Raw genomic sequence first — 15,080 nt, forward strand, 5'->3', positions numbered from 1 at the left:
TTTATCTTATCATGGTTTACATCAAATTGCTATTATATCAGTTTACATAAATTGTGGGGCCTTATGTTAGTGTAATTCTATTTATCCTATATTCCATCTTTCATAGTTTTATTGACATATGTTTACTTCTATATATGTTATAAATCTCACAATACATTTTTATTTTTCCCTTAAACTGTGCATTAACTTAAGAAGTTTAGGAAAAGAAAGAAAGCTAGTCTTTTACTTTTACCCACATATTTACCACTTTGAGTACTCTTCATTCCTTCCTTCCTATAACTTGACAATTCTATTTTGAATCAGTTTCTTTAGATTGTAGAATTTATTTAGCAATCTTAGCAGTGGGGGTCTGTAGGCAATAAATTATCTCAGCTTTTGTTTAATGAAACTATGTTTATTTTTTCTCCAGAACTGAAAGCTATTTTTGCTGGGTGTAGAAAGCCAGGTTGATGGTGTCCTACTTTCAGCATTGGTTGGTCTCCACCATTTCTCATGAGAAGTTGGCTGTCACCCTTATTGTTTTTCAGTTGTTATCTTCAGCACCTGAGCTGGCTTTGTTTGGGTGGGTGGTAGCGTCAATGCATCTAATAGGGGTATACATTATTCTTTGGGAAACTCCTTCCTCTAAATTCAGAATTTTCATGAGAGTCAGATTCTATATGACATATGTGAGAATAAGGATTTTCTTGGAGTAACATATGTGAATTTGCAATGATGTTTTTGAGCTTGGGCATGGGAAGGAGATGCAATAGTATCATAGACCTCACTGAGCCTCCTTTTCTCTCTGCAGACCTTTGCAGGAAACATGAATGCTGACAGCGTGATGCACCACAAGTTACTGCACTCAGTGAGAGCTCGCTTCGTTCGCTTTGTGCCCCTAGAATGGAATCCAAGTGGAAAGATTGGCATGAGGGTGGAGGTCTATGGATGCTCCTATAGTAAGTGTATAAATGTACCCTCATGCTGGTGTGTTGTGAGCAGCCTTCCCCACACGGTACTAGTTTATCTAAAATTGAGTAGAACCAGTTTATCTCAATTGCCGTTGAGATGGCAATCTCAATTGTTTTAATGTTCTTTCAAGTCTCTAATAGCTTCTGCGTGTTTGAAAATGTAAAAAACTCTTCTGCGTAGGAATGAAGGAGCTCTGTGGTGATAACATGATAAAAGCTTAACAACAACCCAAAGTTCAAAGTTAAGAGCTCTTGGAGTTTGAGCATCATTGGTCCTTGAAGTAGAAGAGTAATCTGAGCTCCATTCTTTCCCAGAAGTGGGGTGAGGTATTATAAATTCGCCCCTCCTTCAAAACCCTGAGGAAAAAAGTTTCTCCCTCCTCACGTGTTCTAGAAGAGGAGGAAAAGGAACATATCAACCCAGTGTAACCCAGGGAATGCTTCTTTCCTGGAATTATGCTAACCATCCATTTGTCTGTGAGTTGTTGGTACTGAATGTAGAAGTGGTGCTTAATCTTGCAAATAAGAAAGGTTGTAAACATGGGTAGAGCTGGCAATCACTCTAGAATAAAGTAACAATTATGCAAGACATGTAATCATTCCTATAATTCTCCCCTATACACTTTATATTTAAATCTAAAATTTCATCATCATAAATTATTTTTCTACTTTAGCAGTGACACCTCCTGCTTATATGCCAAAACCCAGTGACTTCCAGTGAATAAACACACGTGATTGCTACCACTAAAATTAGTTCAACAAGTCCTGTTGAAGTGTCTATTTGGTTACATGCTTGTACTATTTTCTGTAATGTGGTCAACTGAATGCCTGTATCAGAATCATCTGGAGTTGTCCTTAAAAATGCATTTGCTTAGCCATGTCCTATACATCCTGGATTAGGATTCTGGGCATAGGGACCCAGAAAGCTGAGTATTTAACAAGCTTCCTATGGAAGCTATGGACACAGAGTGTCTAGTAAAAATAAATTTCTGCACAGAGGGGATTTACTTGTGAAATGATTGTCTTTATCTTGAACAAGGACTTCCAGAAAGAATGTGTTAATACAACAGATACATCAACAAACCATTAGGCTAGGGAAACACTGCCTTCCACAAAGCATAGAATGTCTATGAGGATATATGCTTCCTATCCCGGGATTACTGGCACACCCACAGTCTCTTGTTTCCTCTTCTCTTGATAACAGTTGTCACTACTCTGAGGTTTATTTTTACGTACAACATGAAGCTTTCATGCTGAAGTTAAAAAGATTATTTATATTATAACTTCACCAATCTATTTTGGTGTAACAATCTTATTACTATTTAACTTGTCCTCATTGTTTTCTGCCAGTCCAGCCGGTTGTCCTTGTTCTTCACGCACATTGTTCTGCGTGCGTGCACAGAAAGACTCAGAGCATCAAGTTAAATAGCAGACTGTAGGATGAAAGTGACCTTTGAGCAGCATGTTCAGCTTTTTCTGATGCTGGATCCCTTTGAAAATCTGATGGCAGTAAAGGACCCTCTCTTAAGGAAAAGTGCCCACAGTAACATTTTTTTTAAGTAGATTTTTTCTACAATATTAGGAAGGGCACAGGTCTGGTAAAGCCCAATTCTTGACCAACCTAACAGCCCCTGATTTGGAATAGCCCAGTAGTACATAGATTCCTCTCCTCGGAGAGGAGAGGAATTAGACAAGAGAGATTCTATTCTATTCAGTCTGTTCACCTGTGGTGTTCAGTTTAAAGTGTCAGCTTGGCTAGGTTGCAGTCTTGCTACTCAAGCAAACATGAATTTGGGCGTTGCTGTGGTGTGGTGAACATCTACAATCACTGGACTTTAGGTAAAGGAGATTAGCCTTGATGTCTCGGTGAGCTGGATTCAGTCAGTTGAAAGCTTTTAAGATCAGAACTGATGTTTCCCTGAGGAAGAAGAATTTCTACTTATGCTGTGCAGCTTCAGCTCCTGCCAGACTTTCCGGCCGGCCCCTCCTGACCTGACATAACAGACAAATTTTAGACTTGTCTAGCCAGCCCCGACAATTGTGTAAGCCATTCCTTGTAATATATCTGTATCTCTATCATCTCTCTCTCTCTCTCACATCTCTCATCATCTCTGATCTATCTATCTATATCTATCATCTATCATATATCTGCATATCTATTATCTATCTCTCTATCTATCATCATCAATCACCTAACCCTATTTCTCTGGGGAGCCCCGACTAATGTAGCATGCCCCACAGAAACTATTTTCGTCAAGACCACCAGTGACCTCCTCATCGCCAACTCCAATTGTCACTTCTCAAATTTCTCCTTCACTCAACCTCTCAGTAGTATTTGGTTCAATTAGCCACTTTTACTTTTTAAAAACCCGGTTTCCCTTCTAGCTCACTGTGACCTATGCTAAATCTCAGGGCTCAGTCTCAACTTCTTTACAGTTCATAGTTGCTCAATCAGCTCTGTCCTCCAAAACACATCCCAAATCCACATACTTCTCCTTGCCTTCCAGAGCTGAAGCTTCTGTCAGTACTCACCTTGCATATTTAAATAGACTTCCAGCTGGACTTCCTGCTCTATGCCACAGTGTCCCCCAACCTATTTAACAGGGAGCAGCCAAAGTGATCTTTATAAAAAAGAGATAAAATTGCATCATTCCCCTGCCTGCTTCACTTAAAATAAAATCGAGACTCCTTTCTGGCAAGTAAGGTTTCTCATTGGATGCTCCATGCCAACCTCTTCAAATTCCTTTTACTTCTTTCTGTCCTTAGAGGCTTTCTTGCTATTCCTGGAACATGCCAGGCTTTTTCTACCTTAGGGCCTTCGCACTTTCTGTTCCCTAAGCACAGAACAGCTTTTTCCAAGAATTTACATAGTTCCTTCAGCCAATGCAATTTTCAATGCTGATGCCGCCTCTTCAGAGAAGTCCTCTCTGGTCACCCCTCTAAAGTCTCCTGCCCTACTTCCTGTGCATCAACTATCATCCCCTGGCTATATGATGTGATTTTATTTTTTTCCTGGTGCCTATCACAAACCAGAATCATGTTCTTTTGTTTTGGCTTATTTGTTTGTTGTTTGCCTCCCCAAATCCCTGAACCAGAATGTAAGTTCCATGAGAACAGGCACCTTCTCTGTTAAGTCTCAGTACCTCTTAGGTACAAATAAGTAGTTAATAAATATTTGTGGAATGAATGGATATATATATCAGTCCAATCTCAGCATGGGCAACCATGTAATTCTTCTGAAATTACTTGTTGTTAATAATCCCACTGTAGTTTCTGGGGAACTTTTTTTTCCTATGGGTTTATAAATCCTTTTCTCAAAATTCCATGTGAATATGTTGCTCAAGATCGGTAGAATTTACAGTTCTGTAATTTCTTAAGACTTCAAGTTTTAACATTTGGAAATACCTGCACATTCATTCATTCATTCATTCCCTCATTTATTCATTCAGTTGACAACTTTATTTAGCACTTAAGATAAACCAAGCATGGGTTACCTGTGTGGCTCAGTAGGTTAAGTGTCTGCCTTCAGCTCAGGTCATGATCCTGGGATCCTGAGATCGAGCCCCACGTTGGGCTCCCTGCTCAACACAGAGTCTGCTTCTCCCTTTCTTTTTCCCTCTGCCTCTCCCCCTGCTTATGCTCTCTCTCACTCTCTCTCTCTCAAATAAATAAATAAAATCCTAAAAAAGAAAAAAAATACACCAAGTATCATGCAGAGCCCTAAGGGATATAAGAAATAAAGAAGACCTTTTCCTGACTTTTATAAGTCCTGTATAACTTTTTTCTTTGAAACTTTTTTTTTGTGATTGCATATCATTAATTAATTATATAATTTTTTCTTTGACCTATGCCTTCTCCGACTAGACTAGAGTCTAGACTTTGAAAAGGCAGTCACTGTGCCTGTCAGGTATGTTGGGTATGTGGTATACTTTCAGTAAGCATTTGTTGAATGATTGACATTGCTGATAGTCCAAGATGGGCTAACGAGCATGTAAATAAAAACATGCCAAAAAGGATTGAATGTGCCTGGTAGGAATCTTAAAAGGGAGCCAAGTGGAGAGAGAGGACAAAGTAAGCAGGTGTCACTGTTGGTATAGAAAGATTCAGGAGATCTCGTTTACCTCAGCTGGGTCTCAAAAGTTGAGTAGTGACTTCCCCGGCACAGAGGGGATCCCCAGGCAGTAGGAGGGAGGCAGGGGCAAGGCCTCCGGGTTTTGTTGTTTTAGTGTATAAGAGGCAATGGCAGGAAAGTGGGAAATGAGGACACTTGCCTCTCTCTGCCCCAGCATTTTCTTTCAGTAGCTTAAAAAATTCATCTGGCCTGTGGGAAGGAAGGCACTGAGAGTAAGAGATAGCACTTCCTCTTTTCTGAGCTCTCTTGGGCTTCACTTCCTTCTTAATATAGTCCACCCTTTCCAGGTTGAAAAGCATTCTCCCTGCTGGAGAAGCCAAAGCAGGCCTTCCCTCACTGTCTTTCAGTCATCCGTCAACATTGCAGAGTCGGCCCCAGTGGGAGGTTTTGTCCTGTTTCATTTGCTTTCTTTGGCCTTCTTTCTTTCTCCAGACCTGGCTTGAAAACCCCATGCCTGCAGATTTCTTTTGCAAACCTCAGTCACGTGATCCTGTGGGTCCTGGTACCTATGTGCCTTAGCCTGCCTACCCCTAGCCGTGCTTGTCCCTCCCTTTTCCTCAGCCAGCACCTCAGCAGCTGTTCTGGTGGTCTCCCTGCTTCTAAGACCTTCCCAAGAGGAGCACTGACTCGCCTTTCAAGGGTTCCTCATAGCATTTGGAAGAGCCCACAGTTCTCTGCCTCTTTCATTTGCTGCATCCCCTATATTCAACTTCCACCTGGTGTACATGTACAGTTCCCTACAAAGACATGAGCTTTGCTCCAGATTCCATGTTTTCATATTTGCAGCTTTTTTTTTTTTTTAATCCTCCTTCTCCTTCACCAGGCTGACTTCTGATTGCCCTTCAACAGCCAGATCAAATATCACCTACTTTTGAAATCTTTTTGCCTCCTGGACCTTGTCATATGATCCCCTTTTAGGTTTTATGTTTCAGTTCTAGGTTTTATCTTGTTAAATTAAAGTTACCTGGTGCTTCTCCACCTAATCACTGTTCTGTTCTATAAGATGGGATCATGCCTTACCTTTCCGCTACCCAGAACCTAGATCAGTGTCTGACAACTGCTATATGCTCCATGAATATTTAATGTGTATTTAATTTTTAGATCTAGAGGCTAGCCATCCTCACTCATTTCTGAAAGTTTTTATTGCGTGTTTTATTTTATTGTATTTTATTGTATTCTTTTCAAATTACAATACTTTTTTTATAATACTCTTTCTCATGAAGGCCTCCTTTCTCTTGTGTGTGTGTGTGTGTATGTATGTATATATATCATAAGTAATAAAAATTATGAGCTTATTGGAATCTTCCTTATACATGGCTTTCTTCAATACCTCACACATTTTCTCCTTGAATAAGTGAGATTATCCGTGGTTGCAGTTCCCAAATTGAATGTGTTTAGAGCCTCCTTAGGCTATTCTGGTATTATGCTGCCTTAAAATCTCTAGAAGTAAAAACATATCTCCATTTTCCTTAAGTATTAATGTTTTAAAAATCTTTTCTTCTTCATCACCTTCATTCCCTTTTATTTATTTATTTTTAAAGGTTTTATTTATTTGAGAGAGAGCACACAAGTGGGGGGAGGGGCAGAGGGAAAGAGACAAGCAGATGCCCCCCTGAGCACGGATACAGGGCTCTATCCCAGGACCCTAAGATCACTACATGAGCCAAAACCAAGAGTCAGATGTTTTAACCAACTGTGCCACACAGGTGTGCCCTGCCTTCACCCCCTTTTATACATTCCAGGGTGACTGTCTCTTTTTATGGAAGTTCCCATTGCTTTCTCATCACCAGTGCCATCTTTTTGCCATGGTCACAAGGAAGTTCAAAGCAACTGATTCTTTTATGTGCTCAGATATAAACAATGGAACAAATGGTCTGTTCTTGAAAACATGTACCTCCCAGCAAATCCTGTTGACTTCTTTGAGCTTTTGTTTTCTCATCTGCAAATCACAGTTGTAATTACTTTAAAGACTATGATGTCACTTCAGGTTTATTTTGTATCAAGCATAGAGCAGAGTATATAGTCAATAGTCTGTGTAACAGACAGCTAGTACTAGTGCTAATGTAGGTGTGTATCTATAGAGGAAATCCCCATATTGCTACTACATTTTGCCTTTTGGGGAAACATTAACCTTATCCTCTATCAGACAAAGGACCTCTTTCACATTCAGACATGTTCTGCTCTTGTCTCTACTACCTCTGGGATCTCAGTTCTCAGCGTATTCAGGTTCTTTCTGTATTCAAGAATAGCATCAAATGTGTTCTCCCATGGCATTCTACAAAGACTAGGTACAAGGTCTTCTCCTCTTAACAACTGCTACTGTTAAATAATTCCATGGAGAACCATGAAAATAATTTTTAACATCCTTCTAGATAGTTATTCTGAACATTTTATACCCTCTTCTTGCTGTGCACTGAGTTCATTATGGCTCTGACATATTTTCCATGTATGGGTGTTTGGCAACCAAGCTTGCTACATTACATTCTCATAAGAATCCTTGAATACCTCCTCCATTACCATTTTTCCTCCTGTGTCACTATTGTTGTCAGATGGGGTATCTGGTTTTTGAATTTTGCATGGGTGTTTTCTCCCTCAGACCAATTTTTAGTTTGATTCGTTTTTGGCCAAACATGTTTGTGTGGATGAACCAAGTAAGTAAGTAAAAGACATGGGTCCTGCTACATCACTGAGTTGCTGATGTAAAGATGCATGCTTGAAATAAAGATGTCAGTATAGAATTGTGCAAGATAACTCATCTCCTGTTGAGACTACAAAAGAAGAGGTGGAGGAATGAGGAGCACTGTTCTGAGTTGTGAATAATGGCGACTCTTTCTGGGAGAGAGAGCCAGTATCTTCCCTGTTGGTGGAAACTTTTCCATCATTAAATAACAAATTCCATTAGAAATGTCACCATCATCATCGACATCCTCCTCCTCCACTATTATTTAATATGCTCAGTATGTGCAACACACTCCAAACCTGAACAGTCTTTCAAATTGGAATGACTGACTATTCCTATGCACTCTACAAAGAGAGACTGAAATTTATAAAGACGAAGTGTCTTTTAGATAAGTAATTTGCATCCTAAGCCAAATATTTCTTCTGAGCTCTAAAAATATATATTCATTTGCCTGATTGATATCTCAATTTGGTTATGTCATAAATAGCTCAAATTTAACATATCCCAAAGGGAACTCTTAAAAACAAATTGTGCCCTCTAACCATGTTCAGTTTCTTCTTCTTGCGGACTTCCCTATCTCAGGAGATAACACCAGTTGCCCAAACCAGTCATGGGGAACTTTCTTTAAATCTCTCCTCTCCCTTATTTACCATAGCAGATCCATCAGCAAGAGTTCTATCAGTATTACTTCCAAAATTCATCACAAATATGTCCATTTCTTTTCCTCCAGCTTGGTTCAGTTACATCTCCTATCACCTGGATTTTTAACTCAGCAACCCACTTTCAATTTTTTTTTCTTTCTTTAGTCTTTAGCATTATCTCTGCAACAGTCAGCAGGATTGTCATAAAATTCAGACTTGAGCCATATCCTGCTGAAAACCTTTCACTGGCTTCTGCCTGCACTTAACAAAACCAAAGTCATGTGCATGAAGAGGTCTTGGAGGATCTGGCTTTCACATACTTCCCTGGCCTCACCAACCCACAATGTCCTCTCCCTACTTGGGCTCAAGTACTGTTGGCTTCTGTTCTGCCTTCTGTCATGCCATGTTGCCTCCTATCTCAGGCCCTCAAGTGGGTTCTTGTCACCCATTCATCGTGTCCACAATAGCTAAACTGTGAAAGGAGCCAAGATGTCCTCCAGATGAATGGATAAAGAAAATGTCGTCCATATATACAATGGAATATTACTCAGCCATCAGAAAAGATGGATACCCAACTTTTGCATCGACATGGATGGGACTGGAGTAGATTATGCTAAGTGAAATAAGGCAAGCAGAGAAAGACAACTATCATATGGTTTCACCGCCTTGCCTTCTTGCGCTCAACTCTTATAAAGGCTTATAAAGAATGGACATTTATTTCTCACAGTTTTGGAGGTTGGAAAGTCCAAGATCTAGGCTTAACAAATGTGGTGTCTGGTGAGGTCTCACTTCCTAGTTCATAAATGGCTGTCTTCTCATGGCAGAAGGGATAAGGGAACTCTGTGCCTCTCTTTTATAAGAGCACTAATCCCATTGTTTAATCACCTCCCCAAAATTCCACCTCCAAATATCATCACACTGGAGATAATGTTTCAATATATGCATTTTGGGGAGATACAAACATTTACCATATAGAATGAATACATACATATACACACACAGAGAAAGAGAGAAAGAGAGAAAAAGATAGAAATAGATCGATATAGATATCTAGTAGCTATTTACAAGTGTATTTCATTGTGAATTACCTGTCTCACCTACTAGTTTTCAAGCTCCATAAGATCAAGGGCCATATCTACTTACATAACTATTCATAGCACAGAATGAGGCCCATTTAAATTAATAGCAATTGAATTTATTGAATGAACAACTTCCCCAAAATGGCACAACCAGTGGGCTTCTGAGACAGGTTTTGAACCTGGTTCTGTACTGTTCCTATATCCTTGGGCTTTTCAGTATGTATCTGAAAGAATTTAGTCATATGACATGGGAAAATCTTATTAGAAGGAAAGCATCATATTTAGTCTCCTAATGCCCATATTGTTGCTTTATTCACAATGCCCAAAGTGAGCAACCCTCAATTCCTGAGCATACGTAGCTAAAATGTCCAGGGACAGAGTTTAGCTACTGCCCAGTCCAGGAGCTCCTTACTTCTTTACCCCTTACCTGCATTCTCAAACTTAACTTTACATAAGAATCACCTGGGGGATATGCTGTTTCTAAACACTAACTAAGGCATAATCTCTGGGTAGAGGCCCAGCAAAAGTGATTTTTTGCTATTCCTGGGTGATTGTTATATGGAGCCAGAATTTAAATCCCTATTCTCAAATTCCTCTTCTAACTATGAGAGTCACTTCATTCTCTATCTATGTTGTCATTTTCATGCCTGTGATTACAAACTTTAAGGATTTAAAATGAAATATAGACACTATTAAAGATAGTATACAATAATATTAGATGTATGGGTATACTCACCACCAGAGATGCAAACTTAGCTTTATCACATACTGGTTGCATAATCCTGAACAATCTTGGGTCTTCTGTGGACACAGCTTCCTTTTTAATGAAAAGAGAGGTAAAAATAATGCTTATTTCTATATCCAAATTGCTTGAAAGAGTGCTTGGCATATGATAAGCATTCAAAAAGTATTAGCTATGATCATCATTATCTTTATCTGTATTTACACTGGTCACCACACTTCTCTCCATTTTTCCTTTCCCCTCTTATTCAGGACCACATTCCACCTGTACCTCAGAGGAAAGAGGTAAATTTTTTTTATATACCCTCATCAGGCCATCTGGTGACTTTAGGTTATACGGACTTTGTCTGGGGGCTTCTACTTGAATTCTTTTCCATATGGGAAGCTAATTAATTTTAAAAAGCATTATAAATTCTGATAAGACATAATGATCTGTCAGGCTTCCCAATTTCATTAAAAATTACAACCGTTATTTTATAACTCAAGTTGTCTCCTTCCACACAAAAAAAGACTTTGCCCCTATTTGGTTAATTATGGCCAAGTGGTGTCATCCAAAATTCATCAGCCTCAGAGCTGAAGTTGTATTCTCTTTCCCTAAATAAATCTCTTTGTCATCCCGGCCTTCAGCTGCTCACTTTGTTGTTGTTATGATCTGGAGTCATTTGTCATAAATGGTAGAGGCCACAAAGTAGTAAATTTCATCTTTGGCATGTTAAGGCCCATATCACAGGGGACCTCAAAAGGCCAGGTTTATAGCTATGCAAACCCTGGAGGGGACAGGATTGACAGCAGTCAGGCCTAAGGGCTTGGAGACCCCAGTCTTGGAGACCTCCATGATCTCTCATTGCAATTCTTTCATTCTATAGCAGAGGAAATTGGGCCCCAGAAAGGTCTAAAAATTTGAGTTAGTCAACTTCTTCTTTTCTCTTAGTTCATAGAAGAATAACCAAAATAAAATAAAATAAAATAAAATCTCTTCTGTGAAGAGACCAACATACGCATATATCTGCAGTAAGAACACATTAACTCAAAAACACAGTGATATTCTACTTTAAGTCAACTTTTCTGATAAATCTGGAATAAATTTTCTTATTGATTGAAGATCTTAAAAGTCTTTCAACAGAAGGTGAACATTACTCAGTAGCCCCCCTCTCTGCTAGGCTTTGGAGTATAGAAACAAACAAAACAATCCCTGCCCTAGAGGAATTCAGGATTTTTAGTTGCTACAAAAGGCAAAACATGCTTCTAAACATGGAGGTTGAGGAAACCAAGTGTTTTATAAGGCTAGCAAAGGAGGGGAAATCCTCAGCTAACGATCTTTCCTGATGAATTGATGTTCTGCTGCTCCCTGTGTGCTTTGACTTGAGTGTATGGCTCAGATTCCTGGTACCCGGATGCTAATGGTTGTGATTTTAAAGGAACCTTAAGTGGCAAAATGAACTAATAGTGAGATCAACCGTTTTATGCAGCAGTAGTTTTCCTCAAAAACATCAAGGACTTGCCTCCTACAGTTTTTGTTTGTTTGTTTTTTGTTGTTTTAATTAATTTTTTTAATTTTTATTTACTCTGTCCAAGTGGTCACTGGAGTGGTTTGTTCCCTGCACTGACCTCCTCGCGCTCACTTTCACAGATTGTACCCAGGTAGAATCATTAGCAAGGAGTATTCAATAACCCGCTAAATTGAAACTGTGGTAAATCTTATTTTAGAAAAAAATACCAGCTTGTTTTAGGGTGGGAAATAGCAGCTCTTTTCTCCAATTTTGACACTCCAATGTAAACGTGTCTCATTGCACAAAGACCCTTTCACAGGGAACATTTGTGCGTTGTGGCTGAAGATTATTGATGATCTGTAAGGTGAGGACACAGCTCATAATTGTGTTATGCTATTTGCACAACAAGGGCTGGATGCTCTGATTAGCCTTTGCCTTGATCATTCCTTCTGGGACCTTGTGAAAAAGATTTGTGAAGCAGTACTCCTTTAACAAAACTTTCCATTAACATGTTGCACCTCAGTGGCTGTGACCTGCCACTTCACATGGCCTCCCTATGCCTTTTACTTGGGGTGACCCCATGTTCCAGCTGGTTCTACTTAGTCCTGGTCCATGCTGTTGTCCCAGCTGAATTACCCAATGTTTCCTTAAAGTCCCACAAGTCCTTACTTGGGCAACAAGGTATAGGGGCCATAATTATGTTTTCCTTTATCACTTCTTTCTCCACCAAAACAATTCATGTCTTGGGGGTGCCCGGGTGGCTCAGTTGGTTAAGCGACTGCCTTCGGCTCAGGTCATGATCCTGGAGTCCCGGGATCGAGTCCCACATCGGGCTTCCTGCTCAACGGGGAGTCTGCTTCTCCCTCTGACCCTCTTCCCTCTCGTGCTTTCTATCTGTCATTCTCTCTCTCTCAAATAAATAAAATCTTTAAAAAAAAAAAATTCATGTCTTGGGCTTTCATGATACTGTGTCTGAGTCCCTGGAGAGAACAACTTATGTCTCAATTATTTGCATCTCATAGCTCTGCATAGTGACCAAAAGGAGCAAAATATGACCAATATGTGCCAGTGAATTTAAGAAAAAGTAAATCAAAGAATATCTACTATTTTTTATTTTTTAAATAAATGTTATTTATTTATTTGAGAGAGAGTGAAAGAGACCTTGAGAGCAGGGTGAGGGGCAGAGGTAGAAGCAGGTTCCCCACTGAGCAGGGAGCCCGACATGGGGCTTCATCCCAAGACTCTGGGATTATGACCTGAGCCAAAGGCAGACAATTAATGGACTAAGCCACCAGTCCTATTTATTTATAATAATAATAATAATGATGATAATTATCATCATTATTATTATCATTATGTCTTATCAGAATTTATAATGCTTTTAGCGGGTTATTGAATAATTATCATTATTATCATTATTGTGATAATCATTATCATTATTATTATTGCTATTGGGTCTCTACTAATTAGTAGAAAGTTCTTTAAAATAATTACTTTATTTGGGCCTAATCTTTGGAGTTAGCGAACAGTCCAGTTGAACTACAAATGTTAAGTGTGCTCAGAGCTGTCGACATGTCTAAGATATCCAAAAAAAAACTAGGCATTTTAAAAAGGCACATCTGACTGTCAGAGCTAAAAATTCTATCTGCTAAAGTTAGGATTGGAATTCAAAGTTTTGCCTTTTTTTTTTTTTTTTTGTACTATGACTGTTTTTCATGTTGTCTTCTTGAGATCTATTCTGTGTATTCCCTGCTATCATACATAGAAATGTCAGAAGTTCCATAAGGAAAGCGATTCTTGGGGGTTGTCAGCGCTAACTTTGGAAACTGACATTGCTTTCATAGTTCATCTGAGGTTATCAGGAGCTTTTTTTTTTTTAAAGATTGTATTTATTTATTTGACAGAGAGACACAGCGAGAGAGAGAGAACACAAGCAGGGGGAGTGAGAGAGGGAGAAGCAGGCCTCCCGCTGAGCAAGGAGTCTGATGTGGGGCTCGATCCCAGGACCCTGGGATCATGACCTGAGCCAAAGGCAGACACTTAAGGACTGAGCCACCCAGGCGCCCCTATCAGGAGCTTCTGATAAGGCCTGGGAAAGTCAGGATTGGTGGAAGATCTGTGTAAACTTGAGCCGCTTGTGGAAACCTTTGTGGTTTGTGGATTGCTAGCCAAAGCCCTGGAGTCCTCAGTGCAAGTGTATAGTCTGAATAATAATAATTTTTCTTATATAATGTATCATGAGTTAAGCTTCATACTGTAATTGTATGAAAATCATGTTTACTGTGAACAACCAAAGAGTCTGAGTGGGACTAATTGTCTCAGGGTGAATTGCTGGTTTGTCCTGTCAACTTTGAGTTGGGGCTTTCCTGTCTGTGAGAAAATAGAGTCTGTGTCACGGGCCCATGCCAGAATCCTTCTCAGCTCACTTGGGGATTCTAGCTTGGAATCTTTTATTCAGTGGAGCCCTTGTTTTAGCTGGATTGTTGACAAGCTACCAACATTCATCAAATATGCCAGAGTATGCCTCCAGAACTCTGTCTTTCTCAGAAAACAAGCTATGACAGCTGGATCAGCAATTATGGGCCCAGTGGGACGTCAGCCAGCACTGGCATTTCTCAGCACCACTGGGATGGAGGGGAGTGTGTGCTGGTTTTATCTTGACCTAAAACGAGAGCTTTGTGAGCTGTAGGACCTCATCCTGAAGACTTTTTAGGTCCCCAACTGGGCTTTCCTTCATATTCTAGAGAAATCTGCCAATGTATAACCACCTTAAAGAACTACAAATTGAGTTGAATTGAATTCACGATAATGAGATCCTAAACATTGATTTTGAGAAAGAGGAAGAAATTGTCCACTCCGGGAAGTAAATATCTAACAGCTGTGTTCTAGCTAGCATTGTTGATGAAATAAGAAATGCTGAAAGAAGTAATTGGGTAACTCCGCTGGGGAGGGGTGGTATGGGTAGCCAGGACTGGAATGCGGACTGACCAAACAATACAGATGATCTTTCAAAAAAACAGAGTTTGTTCTAAAAACCAGAACTGGCCATACACTTTCCATACCTAAAAATACTTTGACAGTTATTTCTCCATTGACCTCAGGGCCACATTGAAACCCATATTATTTTTGTTTAAAGATTTTATTTATTTGAGAAAGAGAGAATGAGACAGAGAGCATGAGAGGGAAGAGGGTCAGAGGGAGAAGCCGACTCCCTGCTGAGCAGGGAGCCCGATGTGGGACTCGATCCCGGGACTCCAGGATCATGACCTGAGCCGAAGGCAGTCGCTTAACCAACTGAGCCACCCAGACGCCCAAAACCCGTATTATTTTTAACAGGATGCTCCATCATAAAAGCCCTGACTCTGTC

The 15,080-nt window shown here is 39.8% G+C and overlaps 1 protein-coding gene across 1 annotated transcript in view; it reads left to right on the top strand.

The window, feature by feature from the left end:
• CNTNAP5 (contactin associated protein family member 5) overlaps nt 1-15,080 on the top strand; it is an 872,890-nt gene that overhangs the window by 371,370 nt on the left and 486,440 nt on the right. Inside the window, exon 4 of the mRNA XM_073885276.1 lies at nt 791-938. Within this exon, the coding sequence (XP_073741377.1) occupies nt 791-938 (148 nt within the window). The remainder of the gene's footprint in view (nt 1-790; nt 939-15,080) is intronic.

Source organism: Callorhinus ursinus, unplaced genomic scaffold, assembly GCF_003265705.2.
Source record: "Callorhinus ursinus isolate GAN/ISIS: 27379988/994484 unplaced genomic scaffold, GSC_fseal_2.0 scaffold2, whole genome shotgun sequence".
In the NCBI taxonomy this organism is placed as follows: domain Eukaryota; kingdom Metazoa; phylum Chordata; class Mammalia; order Carnivora; family Otariidae; genus Callorhinus; species Callorhinus ursinus.